This window comes from Rattus norvegicus, chromosome 1 (assembly GCF_021556685.1).
Source record: "Rattus norvegicus strain SHRSP/BbbUtx chromosome 1, alternate assembly SHRSP_T2T, whole genome shotgun sequence".
Lineage (NCBI taxonomy): Eukaryota > Metazoa > Chordata > Mammalia > Rodentia > Muridae > Rattus > Rattus norvegicus.
In genome coordinates this window covers 193,963,857-193,976,220 of record NC_141534.1, presented here as the reverse complement: position 1 = coordinate 193,976,220, position 12,364 = coordinate 193,963,857, and the positions used below count along the sequence as shown (strand labels likewise).

Genomic DNA, 12,364 nt, shown 5'->3' with positions numbered 1-12,364 from the left:
GGCCGGCTGCACAAGTAGGACTGGGGTCAGAACTTCGTGGAAAGGAGAAGAATCTGGGGGGGGCAAGCAAGAAAAAGGAAGGAGCCCAGGTTAACAGGCAGGTGGATACACTGAAGAAGTCCCCCCACAAGTGAGAGGCCCCTAAGAAGGAATACATCACCCCCTGGCCCCCAAGAAGGGAGCAGAATGGAGGCCGCACACTCCAAGTCCACAGAGGAATGTTTGTCCTATTTTGGGGTGAGCGAGACCACAGGCCTTACCCCAGACCAAGTTAAGCGGCATCTGGAAAAATACGGCCCCAATGGTAAGTATCCCTCAGAGGAGAAGCTGGTATGGCTGCCTTCCTACCCCTACCAGTGGGAGCTGCTTCTTCCGGGTGTGTACGATCAAGTAGGGCAGTGGTCTGTTTTCCTGTAGGAGGAGGAGGATACTAAAGAAAAGTTCTAAAATCTGGAGTTTGGGGAGGTTCAATGTGACCTTGAGCCTCATGGGATGCCCTTTTGATTCCCTTATGTTAACCACAGAGTTTGGGGTGCTGGGGGACATGAAGCTGGGCCCCCACTGAATTTGTTCTTTTCTTCTTTTTTCCCTGGGTAGAGCTCCCTGCTGAGGAAGGTAAGTTACCCGGGGCCCTCCTGTGTGCCTCATTCCCAACTCCCTGCCTTCTCCTTACTGAGACCCATAGCCTTTACCCAAACGACAGAGGCCCTTTCTCAAAATTTAGTGTCAAAAGTCTCCAGACACTTTCCCTGAGGCCTCCTGCCCTGGAACAGTTGCCACAGATTTGAAGAGCCTTTTTGGCTGTTTCATCCCTTTCTCTCATGCCAAGCTGGGCTGCCCATCAACTTAGAGGACCAGGGCACTCTAGACTCTGGGCCCCAGCCCATCCAGAGCTGCAGACACTCATCGTTTGGATCTTAACCCCTGGAACTCCTCTTCTTGCCTCTCCCAGGCAAGTCTCTGTGGGAGTTGGTGGTAGAGCAGTTCGAAGACCTGCTGGTGCGGATTCTCCTCCTGGCTGCCTGCATTTCCTTTGTGAGTACTGTCTGAAGAATGACACGAGGCTTGGGGTCTGCCTGTGGCTCTTACCATCCTGGATGCCCTGGTCCAAACCCTAAACACCCTGTTTTCCACGCTGAAGCTGGGGGTGGGGTGCTGATTTGCTTCCTCCCCAGCAGAGAGGTTTTATTTTAAGCCTTGAGAGTGTTCTCAGCCAAAACACTGAAGCTAAGCCACCCTCCCAGCTTCAAGGGCTTCAAGAGCTCAGGTTACCCCTCCTAAGCATAGGGCTCCGGCTTCAATAAGGGCTGCCATGTCTACTGTGGGGCCATCATCACTCCCTGCCTGTCCTGGTTGCTCCCTACTCTGCTTCATCAATCCTGCCCTGCCCTCTCCAGCTTGTGATGCTGATTGACTAAAAAAAGAAAGACCTGCTTAGAGGAGTGGAGAATGTGCTTTGGTACAAGGGCGACTGCCAGTGTGGTCTCCAGACCTTCTAACCTTCCACACCCCACCCCTCAACTGTCTCCAGGCTCTACCACATCCTACTTCCATTAGGCCTGGAGCTTCGTGCCTACTTCTCTTTATCCAGCCTTATTCATCCTTACCTCTTGGTGTCTCCCGTTCCCTCAGAGCCTCAGGCTACCCCATCCCCTTGTTTCAGCTCCAGTATTCATAGCCCACGCTGCTGGCTGCTTGTCACCCTTCATTCCAGCAGTCCATCTTGCATTTTAGAAGTTCTTTAGCATCCTAGTTGGAAAATAAGACCTAGGAGAGAAAACAAAAACAAGAACCAAACAAACAAACAAAACCAATACTGTGTAGGCCCCGTGCGCTCCTGGGCCTAAGCTGGCAGAGCTCCCTTCTCTCTCCTCAGATTTGCTCCTTGACATTTGCCTGTGGCTGCTGTCTGGCAGTCGTAACAGCTGGGGTGGGGTGGGTGCAGGAGGCCTGTAACCCTACCTCCCTCCTGTTCTCTCATGAAATCGGAGCTTCCATGCCTTGGTGGTAAGGGAGGGCTGTGGGTGGGCTGGGCCCTTCCAGAACCGTAGGGATTTTCCTATTGGGCTTGGGTCCTGTGGGATGGTTGTGGCTGTAGGGTTGGTTGACCCTGGGTGTCCCCAGAGGTTTGCTTACAAGCCAACAATTTGCTCAGGGAAACCCGAAAGCTGTCCCAGGTAATCCCCAAGTGTGTGTGGCTGCATCACCAATCTGCACAAAATCACAAGGATGGCTGGGTCTGTGTGCTTGGGGCCCTGTGGCAAAGGGAAGAGCCTCATGTTTAAGTGGGGCTTCAGCATGCCACAGGCCCCTTAGCTCTTGTCCACCATCTGACTTCTGCAGCCACCTTCAAAAACCTTCCAATTCCTTTTGTCATTTAGGGGCTTTGTTATCATCCGTTTATTCTCCCTCCCCCTCTCAGGTGCTGGCCTGGTTTGAGGAAGGTGAGGAAACTGTCACTGCCTTTGTGGAGCCTTTTGTCATTCTCTTGATCCTCATTGCCAACGCCATTGTGGGGGTTTGGCAGGTTAGTTTTGACCCCTCCTCCCACCTCCTGTCTCAACACTGAGCAAGGGGCCACATTTCCTTCCAGCCTCCTCCAATATTCCCCTGGCCTTGCCCACTCTTCTGGTCTTCTCATCCTGCTTGGGAATGGTAGAGGGTGTTGGAAAGAGCCGAGGGATCATTTGCTTACATGTGACCGCGTCCCTAAGCCTGTTTCCTCACTTGTGAAACAAGCCTAGTAAGCTAAGGGTAGTGGCACAGCCCTGCAGCACCCCAGAGGCAGAGGCAGGGGTCTCTTTACTTCTAGGCTAGCGGGGACTACAGTGTGAAGCTAGGCAAGGTGGGCACACACTTATAACCCCAGTACAAAGAGAAAGGAAAGGGCAAAGTCAGATGTGGTGGCACACACCCTCAATCCCACAATTGCAGGGGCAGAGGCAGGCAGATCTCTGTGAATTTGAGGCTCACCTGGTCTACAAAGAGGGTTCCAGGTCAGGCAGGGCTGTATAATGAGCCCCTGACTTAAAAGGAAGAAAGGAAGGAAGGAAGGAAGGAAGGGAGGGAGGAGGGAGGAAGGAAAGAAGGGAGGGAAGAAGGAAGGGAGGGAGGAAGGAAGGAAGGAAGGAAGGAAGGAAGGAAGGAAGGAAGGAAGAAAAGAAGAAGGAAAGAGGGGTTGGGGATTTAGCTCAGTGGTAGAGCGCTTGCCTAGGAAGCGCAAGGCCCTGGGTTCGGTCCCCAGCTCCGAAAAAAAAAAAAAAAAGAACCAAAAAAAAAAAAAAGGAAAGAAAGAAAGGAAGAAAGAAAGGAAGGAAGGAAGAAAGAAAGAAAGAGAAAAGGAAGAAACAGGACTCATAAAACCGTGTTCTTCAGGCTTGATGCAATTAAAAAAGAACTGGAAGTTCATGGCACATGGTAGGCACTCTGTAAATTACTGGTTGATTTCCATTTCCACTCACATGACCACTTTGCTTGTCTCTTGCTTTCTGTTTTGTTCGTTGTGTTTTTCTTTTTAAAATTCCGTTCGTTTCAGCCCAAACCCCTCTCACTTGTTTTTAGCCACCATGACATTTCCTACAACAAACACACTCCGGCTCTCTGTGGGTTCTGTCCACCCCTCCTGTAACCGGACCTGCCTAAGCCAGTCTTTTCTCCAATATCCCTATTTCTGCTAGGACCCCAATCCTTCTTCCTCCATCTGTCTGTCCCTCACCTTTCCTGCATGTACACAGACCAGTCTCTTGCTATTTCAGGACCTTCTTTCTGACTCTGATCTTGTCTGCTCTCCTCCTCAGGAACGGAATGCAGAGAATGCCATCGAGGCGCTGAAGGAATATGAACCCGAGATGGGGAAGGTCTATCGGGCTGACCGAAAGTCAGTGCAAAGGATCAAGGCTCGGGACATCGTCCCTGGGGACATTGTGGAGGTGGCTGGTGAGTGCTGGTATGGATGGTCCAGAAAGGCAGGCCTGTCAGAGGACCTGTCAGCCCTGCTCTTGCTGTCTATGAGGATGGTGCTTTGCTTCTCCTTCCCAGACTCCTCAGGGGTCACTCCAGGACACGCAGGCCACAGCACCCCTCCCCACTAGAGTCTCAATAGGAACAGCTAGTCCTTTCCCTGAGGCAGCAGACAGACCCCTGTCCCCCCTCCCCTCAACCAACACTTGCAAGCAACAGGTGGAAGCCAGTCCCTGCCAATGTCCCCATCTCCACCCCTTCCTGGGCCTGGCTCTCCTCTCCTTCCACCCACCAGTGGTAAGCTTTCAGTCTTGACCCCTAGTGTCCTTGAGGCCTCTCAAAGGGGAAGGAATGAGAGTAGAAGGGAGTGAGGTGGGGGTGGGGGTGGATGACTACCCCAACCACCATGTAAGGGTAACTCCTAGTTCTCTCCGGGCTAGGAGCACGGGACCTATGAGGAGGGCGCTCAAGGAGGGCCCTGCCCCCTCAGGGACACTTAATGCCGCTCAGGGAGGGGTGAGGCTGGGTAGCTAAGATTACTAGGATTCTGCCCCCCTCAGCGCTTTTTATATTTGCCCTGAGTAGGACTTTCCACCTCTCTTGGTCCCTAGCTTAGTGAATGTGTATTTCTAAGCTTCTGTCCCTCATGCTGTGTCACCTTCTATACCATGTCAACACCAGGAGAAGCACAGGGTGGAAAGCTGGTGGGCTGAAGACCCCTCAGCTCCATTACAGGGCAGTTCTGCTGTGGTGACAGTTTGGAGTCAGTGCCATGAATGTCTAAAAATACCACCTGGGCTTCAGTGACGAGTGTGTCAGTCTAACTCCATTGCTGACCTCCTCCCTCCTCCTGCTTCCTTTGGCACTGGAGGAGGGACCTTAGAAACCAAGAGAAAGGAAAGCAAGTGAACTTTGCCCCAGTTCCACCCATGGGACTAAGGTGGCTTTAGGCAGAGACCTGAGGAGGGGTGCATGTCCCCCAAAAGGTCTCTAAATCTGTCAGAGTGTCCTCCTCAAGCACCTCCCAAGGTGGGGCTTTCAGAGTCTGGCTTCCCAGTCCCTGTCTGTGAAGCCCTGAATTGCTGTCGGGAATGCTACCTCCACTCGTCCCTCCCTCTGTGCGCTCTGCAGCTTCAGGCACCGGTCATCCTCACTTGGCCTGGATTTTCTCAGCCTCACTCTCTGATCCTCTGAGTTACCCTCATCATTGTGTTTCCTTCTTTACCTTTCTCTGGCTTCTCTTTCCCAGTTTGAGCTGACTTGTCCCTAATGGCCCTTTCGGCTAATGAGATTACATTTAGTGAGCACACACGACACACCAGGAATTCTGGGGCTTCCTTCACAGGCTCACAGCTGGTGGGGAGACAGGCGTTTAATGGCGGACCATGGGATAGTATCATCTAGGGCAGGGGTAGAGCAGGATGGGAAATCTTGGGCTGGAGGCCTATGCAAGGCAGGGCTGGATGCTTGCTGTAGGAACGAAAGGGCAGATGAAGGGGAGGAGACAGAGGTTGTGGTGAAAGTAAGCTCTGCTCCCAGCTGAACTCACTCCTCTCTCTCCAGTTGGGGACAAAGTCCCTGCAGACATCCGAATCCTCTCCATCAAATCCACCACCCTCCGGGTCGACCAGTCCATCCTGACAGGTAGGCTGGCTCCGTGGGAGAGCATAATGAGAGAGGGGCTAGGTAGACAGAGAACAGATCTTGGTTGGATGAAAGAGGGCATCCTGCAGTAGGACCGCTTTCTGGTTCTATGGTAGCATTATCAGTGTGGGGTGGGCTTCATCCTGTCACAGGGGCATGGGAGAGGAGGTTTGACTACACTCCATGTAGCCTTTGCCCTACACCTTGTATACTGACCTAGGAGTGCAACCCTGCCACAAATTGCCTTATCTTCTCCAATGTCCCAGAGAAAAGCCCTCAAATGAGGGATTCTGGGATACAATGTGGACTTTGGATACACTTTAAACTCTGGGAGGAAAACAGTGCAAACTGAGCCCACAGCGGGAGGATCTGAGCCGTCGTCCTTGGTGGGGAGAGCACAAGGGTAGTAAGGACTTCTGTTTCCCAGGAACGTGCTATGGGGTAGACGGGTACTCCACACACACTGCTTATTTGGTTCCCACCAGGCCCTGGGGAGCAAATGGAAGTCAAGTTATCAAAACTCCGCAGTGCGCTGGGCTTGCTCAGTGTCTTTTAACTCTAAGGCAATGGACTTCCTACTTGTCCCAAGCACCTTCCTCCAGAGGCAAGACCTCTCCTGGAGAGCTTGCTTGCTGATTGGGAGGGGTCAGGATGTTAAGGAGAGGCGCACAGCAACACCCGAAAACTCTTTGGCCCTTTCTCCACAGGAGAGTCTGTATCTGTCATCAAGCACACAGACCCTGTCCCTGATCCCCGAGCTGTCAACCAGGACAAGAAGAACATGCTCTTCTCGGTAAGCAGTCATATACTTGGCCAGAGGACCTGGGTGTAGGAGGGAGTCATAGCAGAGGAAGAGGAAATGAGGCTCCTAACCTGTGGCAATGGGGACCATCTTTTGCCCGACTTAACCCTTCCTTCCCTTCCCTTCCCAGGGTACCAACATTGCAGCCGGCAAGGCCGTAGGCATCGTGGCCACCACTGGTGTGAGTACTGAGATTGGCAAGATCCGAGACCAAATGGCTGCCACTGAGCAGGACAAGACCCCGCTTCAGCAGAAGCTTGATGAGTTTGGGGAACAGCTGTCCAAGGTCATCTCTCTCATCTGTGTGGCTGTCTGGCTTATCAACATTGGTCACTTCAACGACCCTGTCCATGGGGGCTCCTGGTTCCGGGGGGCCATTTACTACTTCAAGATTGCTGTAGCCTTGGCTGTGGCAGCCATCCCAGAAGGTAAGCAGTCATTCCTTGCTCATCTGCTATCTCACCACAAAGAGTATTTCCAGATAAAATAACTATGATGGGGCCCATGAACAAAAACTTGATAGCGGTTGAAGAGATGGCTCAGCGGTTAAGAACACTGCTCTTCCAGAGGTTCTGAGTTCAATTCTCAGCAACCACATGGTGGCTCACAGCCATCTGTAATGGGATCTGATGCCCTCTTCTGGAGTGTCTGAATACAGTGACAGTGTATGTACATACAACAAATAAATAAATAAAAAATAAAAAAATTTAAAAAAAAGACCTGGTAGCTCTGGTGGCTGTTACATAGCAGCCATAGTAGGCCTTGCTCCTCCTGCTTTGTTCACTCACGATATCTCTGTCCCTATAGGGCTTCCTGCTGTCATCACCACCTGCTTGGCCTTGGGTACCCGCCGGATGGCAAAGAAGAACGCCATCGTGAGGAGTTTGCCCTCTGTGGAGACCCTGGGCTGTACCTCTGTCATCTGTTCTGACAAAACAGGGACCCTCACCACCAACCAGATGTCAGTTTGCAAGGTCAGGAGAAGCATAGGCCGTATGACAGATTGGAGCCTTCCTGGGGGTTACATGTGCCCTCTCAAGATGGGCTTCTTAGCATGACCTGGGAGATGTCAGAGGGTAGATTAAGTGCCACCCTTTGATCAGGGGAAGAGCTGTATTAGTTTGCCTTCTGTTCCTTTTCTAAAACTCTGAAACCAACTTGGGGGAGTTGAGGGTTTATTTGGCTCACAAGTCCCCATCACAGACCGTCATTTAGGGAAGTCAGGGCAGAAACTCGGGTAGGAGCAGAGACAGGAACCATGGAGGAACGATGTCCACTGGGTTGTTCTTTGTGGCTATGATAAACACCATGACTAAAAGCAGCTTTGGGAGGAGAGGGTTTATTTCTTATAGCTTATGGTCTATCATTGAGGAAAGTCGAGGCAGGAACTCAAGCTAAGAGCTCGAAGCAGATACTGTGGAGGGGCAGGGAGCAGTGCTTACTGGCTTGCTTAGCCTGCGTCCTTAATACACCCCAGGAACCCTGCCTGGGGAGGCCCTGCCCACAGTGGTCTGAGCCCTTTCACATCAGTCATTAATGTCCCTATAGGCCAATCTGATGGAGACAATTCCTCAGTTGAGTCTCCTCTTCTCAGGTGACTCTGATTTGTGTCAGGCTGATACAAACAAACAAACCCCTCCCCCCCAAACCCAAAAAACCCAAGCACAACAGCATGGTCCCTTGGCCGAGTGTCTCTCTGATCTTCACACCAGCCCATTCAGGGATATTCTCTTTAACCTTAGTTTTCAGGAAAGTAAACTGAGGTTTAGGGAGATTTAGGGGTCCACCAAAAGATATCAAGTTTATAAATAGCAGAGCCACACATTGCATGCCTGGAATTCCTGTTCTCAGGAGGTGACGGCAGGAGCATTGTGCCTGTGGCCTGCCCTGCATGCGTATTTAAAGGTCAGCCAGAGCTTGCCTCATGTATCTGGAGTCCCAAGTACTTGGGAGATTGGGGTACATGGATCACTTACATTGATGAGTTCAATGTAATGTTGCCTAGCAACAGTGAGATTTTTTTTTTGGTCTGGGGGGTGGGAGGGCAGCAGAATTGAGTTCCAAGACCAAGTATGTGTGGCTCTAACTTCTTGTAACTTCTGTCTGTGCAGCCAGCATACCCCCTACCCGCAGTGGCCACCACACGACAGGGCCAGCAAGTCTGACCATGCTAGTTCTGAACAGCATTTCTTTAAAAAATTTAAAAACCTTTATTTATTTTATTTTAATTATTAATTTTTTTGTTCACTTGTTTTTTGTTTATTTTTGTTTTTCTAGACAGGGCTTGTCTGTGTGGCCCTGACTGTCCTGGAACTCACTCTGTAGACCAGGTTAGCCTTGAACTTAGAGATCTGCCTGCCTTTGACTCCCAAGTGATGGGATTAAAGGTGTGTGCCACCACTGCCTGGACTTATTTATTTATTTATTTATTTATTTATTTATTTATTTAAGAGCGAGTGTGTGTGCATCCATTCTCTTCTTTCACCATGAGGGAAGGAAATGATACACATCAGGGGAAAAAAGAGAGAAATTTGACTTTTTTTTTTGTCATATAAGAATATCCTCCCTCCCTCTTTCCCTGTCTTTCCATGATAAGGTAGTATGCAGCCCAGGATGAGGCTGGCATTGAACTCCTAATTCTCTTGCCTCCATTTCTCAAGAGCTGGGATTGCTGGCCTATGCTACTATGTTGGGCTTCAAGGGCTCTTTTAGGTGTTGTCCATCGATGCCTCTTTCCCTGTCCTAAACAGAGTTCTGTGGAATAAAATGGCTTTTCTGTAGGGCTGAGGCTTTAGTTCAGTGGTAGAGTGCTAGCCTAGTATGCACGAGATCCTCTGTTCTAGCCCCAGCATTACAGAAATGAATGGATGGATGAATGAATGAATGCCTGGTGTAAGTAATCATGCCTGACACAGGAGAACTGCCAGGAGTTTAAGGCCAGTCTTGTAAGTTCCAGGAGAGACCCTGTTTCAAAAAGTAAATGAACAAAAATAAGGAAGTAGATAAAATATTTAAGAGGTGAAGACCAAAGAGTTTCTAGTGGGATGGAGGTGAAGTGGACAGTGTGGGCGGAAGGAGTTGCTAGCCTGAACATCATGTCCTCCACTTCTCTAACACATAGGCTTCATGGCCAGACACAGGCTTGTGGGACGTGGCTCTTGTCCTCCTATAAAAATAAGTTAAGGCACAATGTCATAGCAAAAGAACCCGCACTTTTAGCTCTTCCTGCAGGAAGTCCTGACCCCGTGTCGATGGTGGCGAGAGCAGTAAATTGAGCTGCTGCTCCCAGGTGCACTCGGCCCCAGTTCCACCACACCAGTTAAGCAAATCTGTGGACTGACCTGAGGAAGGTCTAGCATAGTAGCCCCAGGAACTGTGGTGTTGTTTTATTTTGTTGAGACAATGTTTCTCCATGCATTCCTCAATGTCCTGGATCTAGCTCTGTAGACCAAGCTGGCCTAGACTCAGAGGTCCACCTACCTTTGTCTCCCAAGAGCTGGGACTAAAGCCTTGCACCACCACCAGCCAGTTCAGTAGCGTTTTTTTAAAGGCAGCTGATGAAGAGCATGAAGAATTATTGCAATACAAGAAGTGACAGGGAACAGTACAGAGAGGTCAAGGAGAAAGGAATTGGGGGGAAATGCTTGGAGAGTTGCTTAGTCTGGACTTAGGGGTGCCTATGCTCAGGGGTGGGGATGGGGAATATCTGTGTGGTCCCTCTCCCCTGCAGATGTTCATCATTGACAAAGTGGATGGGGATATCTGCTCACTGAACGAGTTCTCCATCACTGGCTCTACTTATGCTCCTGAGGGAGAAGTGTAAGTCATCCAGGAGTTTCCTTAGTACTGTGTGCATACCCCCACCCCCATGTCTCTCCCACGGAACGATCTATTAGTTTCCCCTTCCTTCTCCCCCTACTTTTCCAAGCTTGGTCTCTCTCACCTCATCCTCCACCTCTCCTTCCGGATGCCTGTCTGCTTCTCTCTGCATCTCATGCTCTGTTCTCCATTGTTTCTCTCCTGCCTTCCTCTCTACCTTGCTGCCAGTTTGAAGAATGATAAGCCAGTCCGAGCAGGGCAGTATGACGGGCTGGTGGAACTTGCTACCATCTGTGCCCTCTGCAATGACTCCTCCTTGGACTTTAATGAGGTAACCTTCCATTCTATCCCACGCCCCAAAGGCTTACCCCTTCTATTCCTACTGCTCAGAGTCCACGCTTCCTTCCTGGGCAATCCAGAGGAAGGCATCTTAGGAAGCAAATGTAAAGGCAAGAAGGGAGTGGTTGGCTGGCTTCTTCTTGTTTCATCCAAACAAAGATGTGTGTGTTGGTTGAGGACAGGGGACAGGGAATCCAGGCATATACTTCCTCTTTCTCCTCTTCCGTTTCAGACCAAAGGTGTCTATGAGAAGGTGGGCGAGGCCACCGAGACAGCCCTCACCACCTTGGTGGAGAAGATGAATGTGTTCAACACGGAAGTGAGAAGCCTCTCCAAAGTGGAGCGGGCTAATGCCTGCAACTCGGTGAGTTGGGACACCCCTCTGTAGGCCTAGCCCCAAGAGTCATGCTGACCCAGACAGATAAAACCTTGTGTCTGTGCTGGGACCCCAACTAGGTAGGGCCCCAATGGCTTTACCCACTGCTTTTTCAATCTAGGCTGAGCTCGGTTAAAATACCCTTTCCCCATATTAATATAGCTAGTGCTGTCTGGTTACAATACCCTGGGATGTCACTTCCTCCTGATGTGACCCAAGATTGGACAGAGCTGGACAGAAGCCATGGTGCCACTTGCTGGGCTGGCCCTAACTTTAGCCATGGTACCTTGGTCTTCGTCCTTGGTCTTGGTGTGGGTTCTGGGCTGTGCAGCCATCTATCCCACAGGGTAGTGAGGTCTTCTCCAGGGGACAGGGTCAGTGCTTTCACTCACTGGGCTTTTGCTGTGACCACTTGCTGGTCTCGTGAATATAATGCTACCTCTCTTTCTTGACATCCTCCTGCCTCAGTCTTTAAGAGTTGGCATTAAGAGTATGTACCTGCATGGTTGGCTTCCCTCTATCTCTCCATTTCATCATTGGTCCTGGGAGATGGAAGCCAGAAACGTACATGTGCTAGGCAAAATTTTTTTTTTTTTTTTTGCCTTTTGGTTTTTTCAAGACAAGGTTTTCTCTGTGAAGCCTGGCTGTCCTGAAGCTCACTCTGTAGATCAGGTTGGCCATGACCTCAGAGATTTGGCAGCCTTCCTCTCCTGAGTGCTGGGATTAAAGGCATCCACCACCACTGCCTTTTTTTCTTTTTTCTTTTTAAATTTTAGTTGCATTGGCGTTCTGTCTCCATATGTCTGTGTGAGTGTGTCAAATGTCATGAACTGGAGTTACAGACAGATGTGAGCTGCCATGAGGGGGGTCCTTTGGAAGAGCAGCCAGTGCTCTCAACCACTGAACCATATCTCCAGCCTTATTTCTTTCCTTTACAAAAATCATTTTTTAAATTAATTTAAAAGCTCCCTTGTATGTGTGAGACATACACGCTGCTTTGCTTATTGTTCTGCATTTGTGTGCAGTGAGGGTTACGATATGTAGTGCGGAGCTCAGGTACTGTGGTGTGTATGTGGAGGTTGGAGAACTTTTGGGAATTGTTTCTTATCTTTCACTGTGGTTCTAGAATCCAACTCAGGCTTTCATAGTCATCAGGTTGTGTCCCAAATGCTTTTTCCACTATGTCTGCTTTAATATCACAAAAGAGTAAAACTATTTTTTTTTCAGTGTTAAGGATTAAGCTTTATGCCTGATAGGCAAATGCTACCTCCTTGGCTCTTGTTATTTCTAGTTGATTCTGTGGAGGGTTTGTATGTCTATCTATCTATCTATCTATCTATCTATCTATCTATCTATCTATCTATCTACCTATCTATCATCTTTGTATCTATGTATCATCTATGTATCTATGTATCTATCTATGT

The 12,364-nt window shown here is 49.8% G+C and overlaps 1 protein-coding gene across 4 annotated transcripts in view; it reads left to right on the top strand.

Annotated features, from left to right (window-relative positions):
* Atp2a1 (ATPase sarcoplasmic/endoplasmic reticulum Ca2+ transporting 1) overlaps nucleotides 1–12,364 on the top strand; it is an 18,249-nt gene continuing 5,885 nt past the window's right edge. For 2 of the 4 annotated variants that reach the window (XM_087577252.1, XM_087577263.1), the window contains exons 1-11: nucleotides 1–330; nucleotides 953–1,035; nucleotides 2,423–2,527; nucleotides 3,798–3,936; nucleotides 5,524–5,604; nucleotides 6,312–6,397; nucleotides 6,537–6,834; nucleotides 7,214–7,380; nucleotides 10,137–10,225; nucleotides 10,454–10,556; nucleotides 10,797–10,928. In XM_087577252.1, the coding sequence (XP_087433378.1) occupies nucleotides 3,849–3,936; nucleotides 5,524–5,604; nucleotides 6,312–6,397; nucleotides 6,537–6,834; nucleotides 7,214–7,380; nucleotides 10,137–10,225; nucleotides 10,454–10,556; nucleotides 10,797–10,928 (1,044 nt within the window). In that variant the 5' untranslated portion in view covers nucleotides 1–330; nucleotides 953–1,035; nucleotides 2,423–2,527; nucleotides 3,798–3,848. 4 annotated transcript variants of the gene reach the window in all.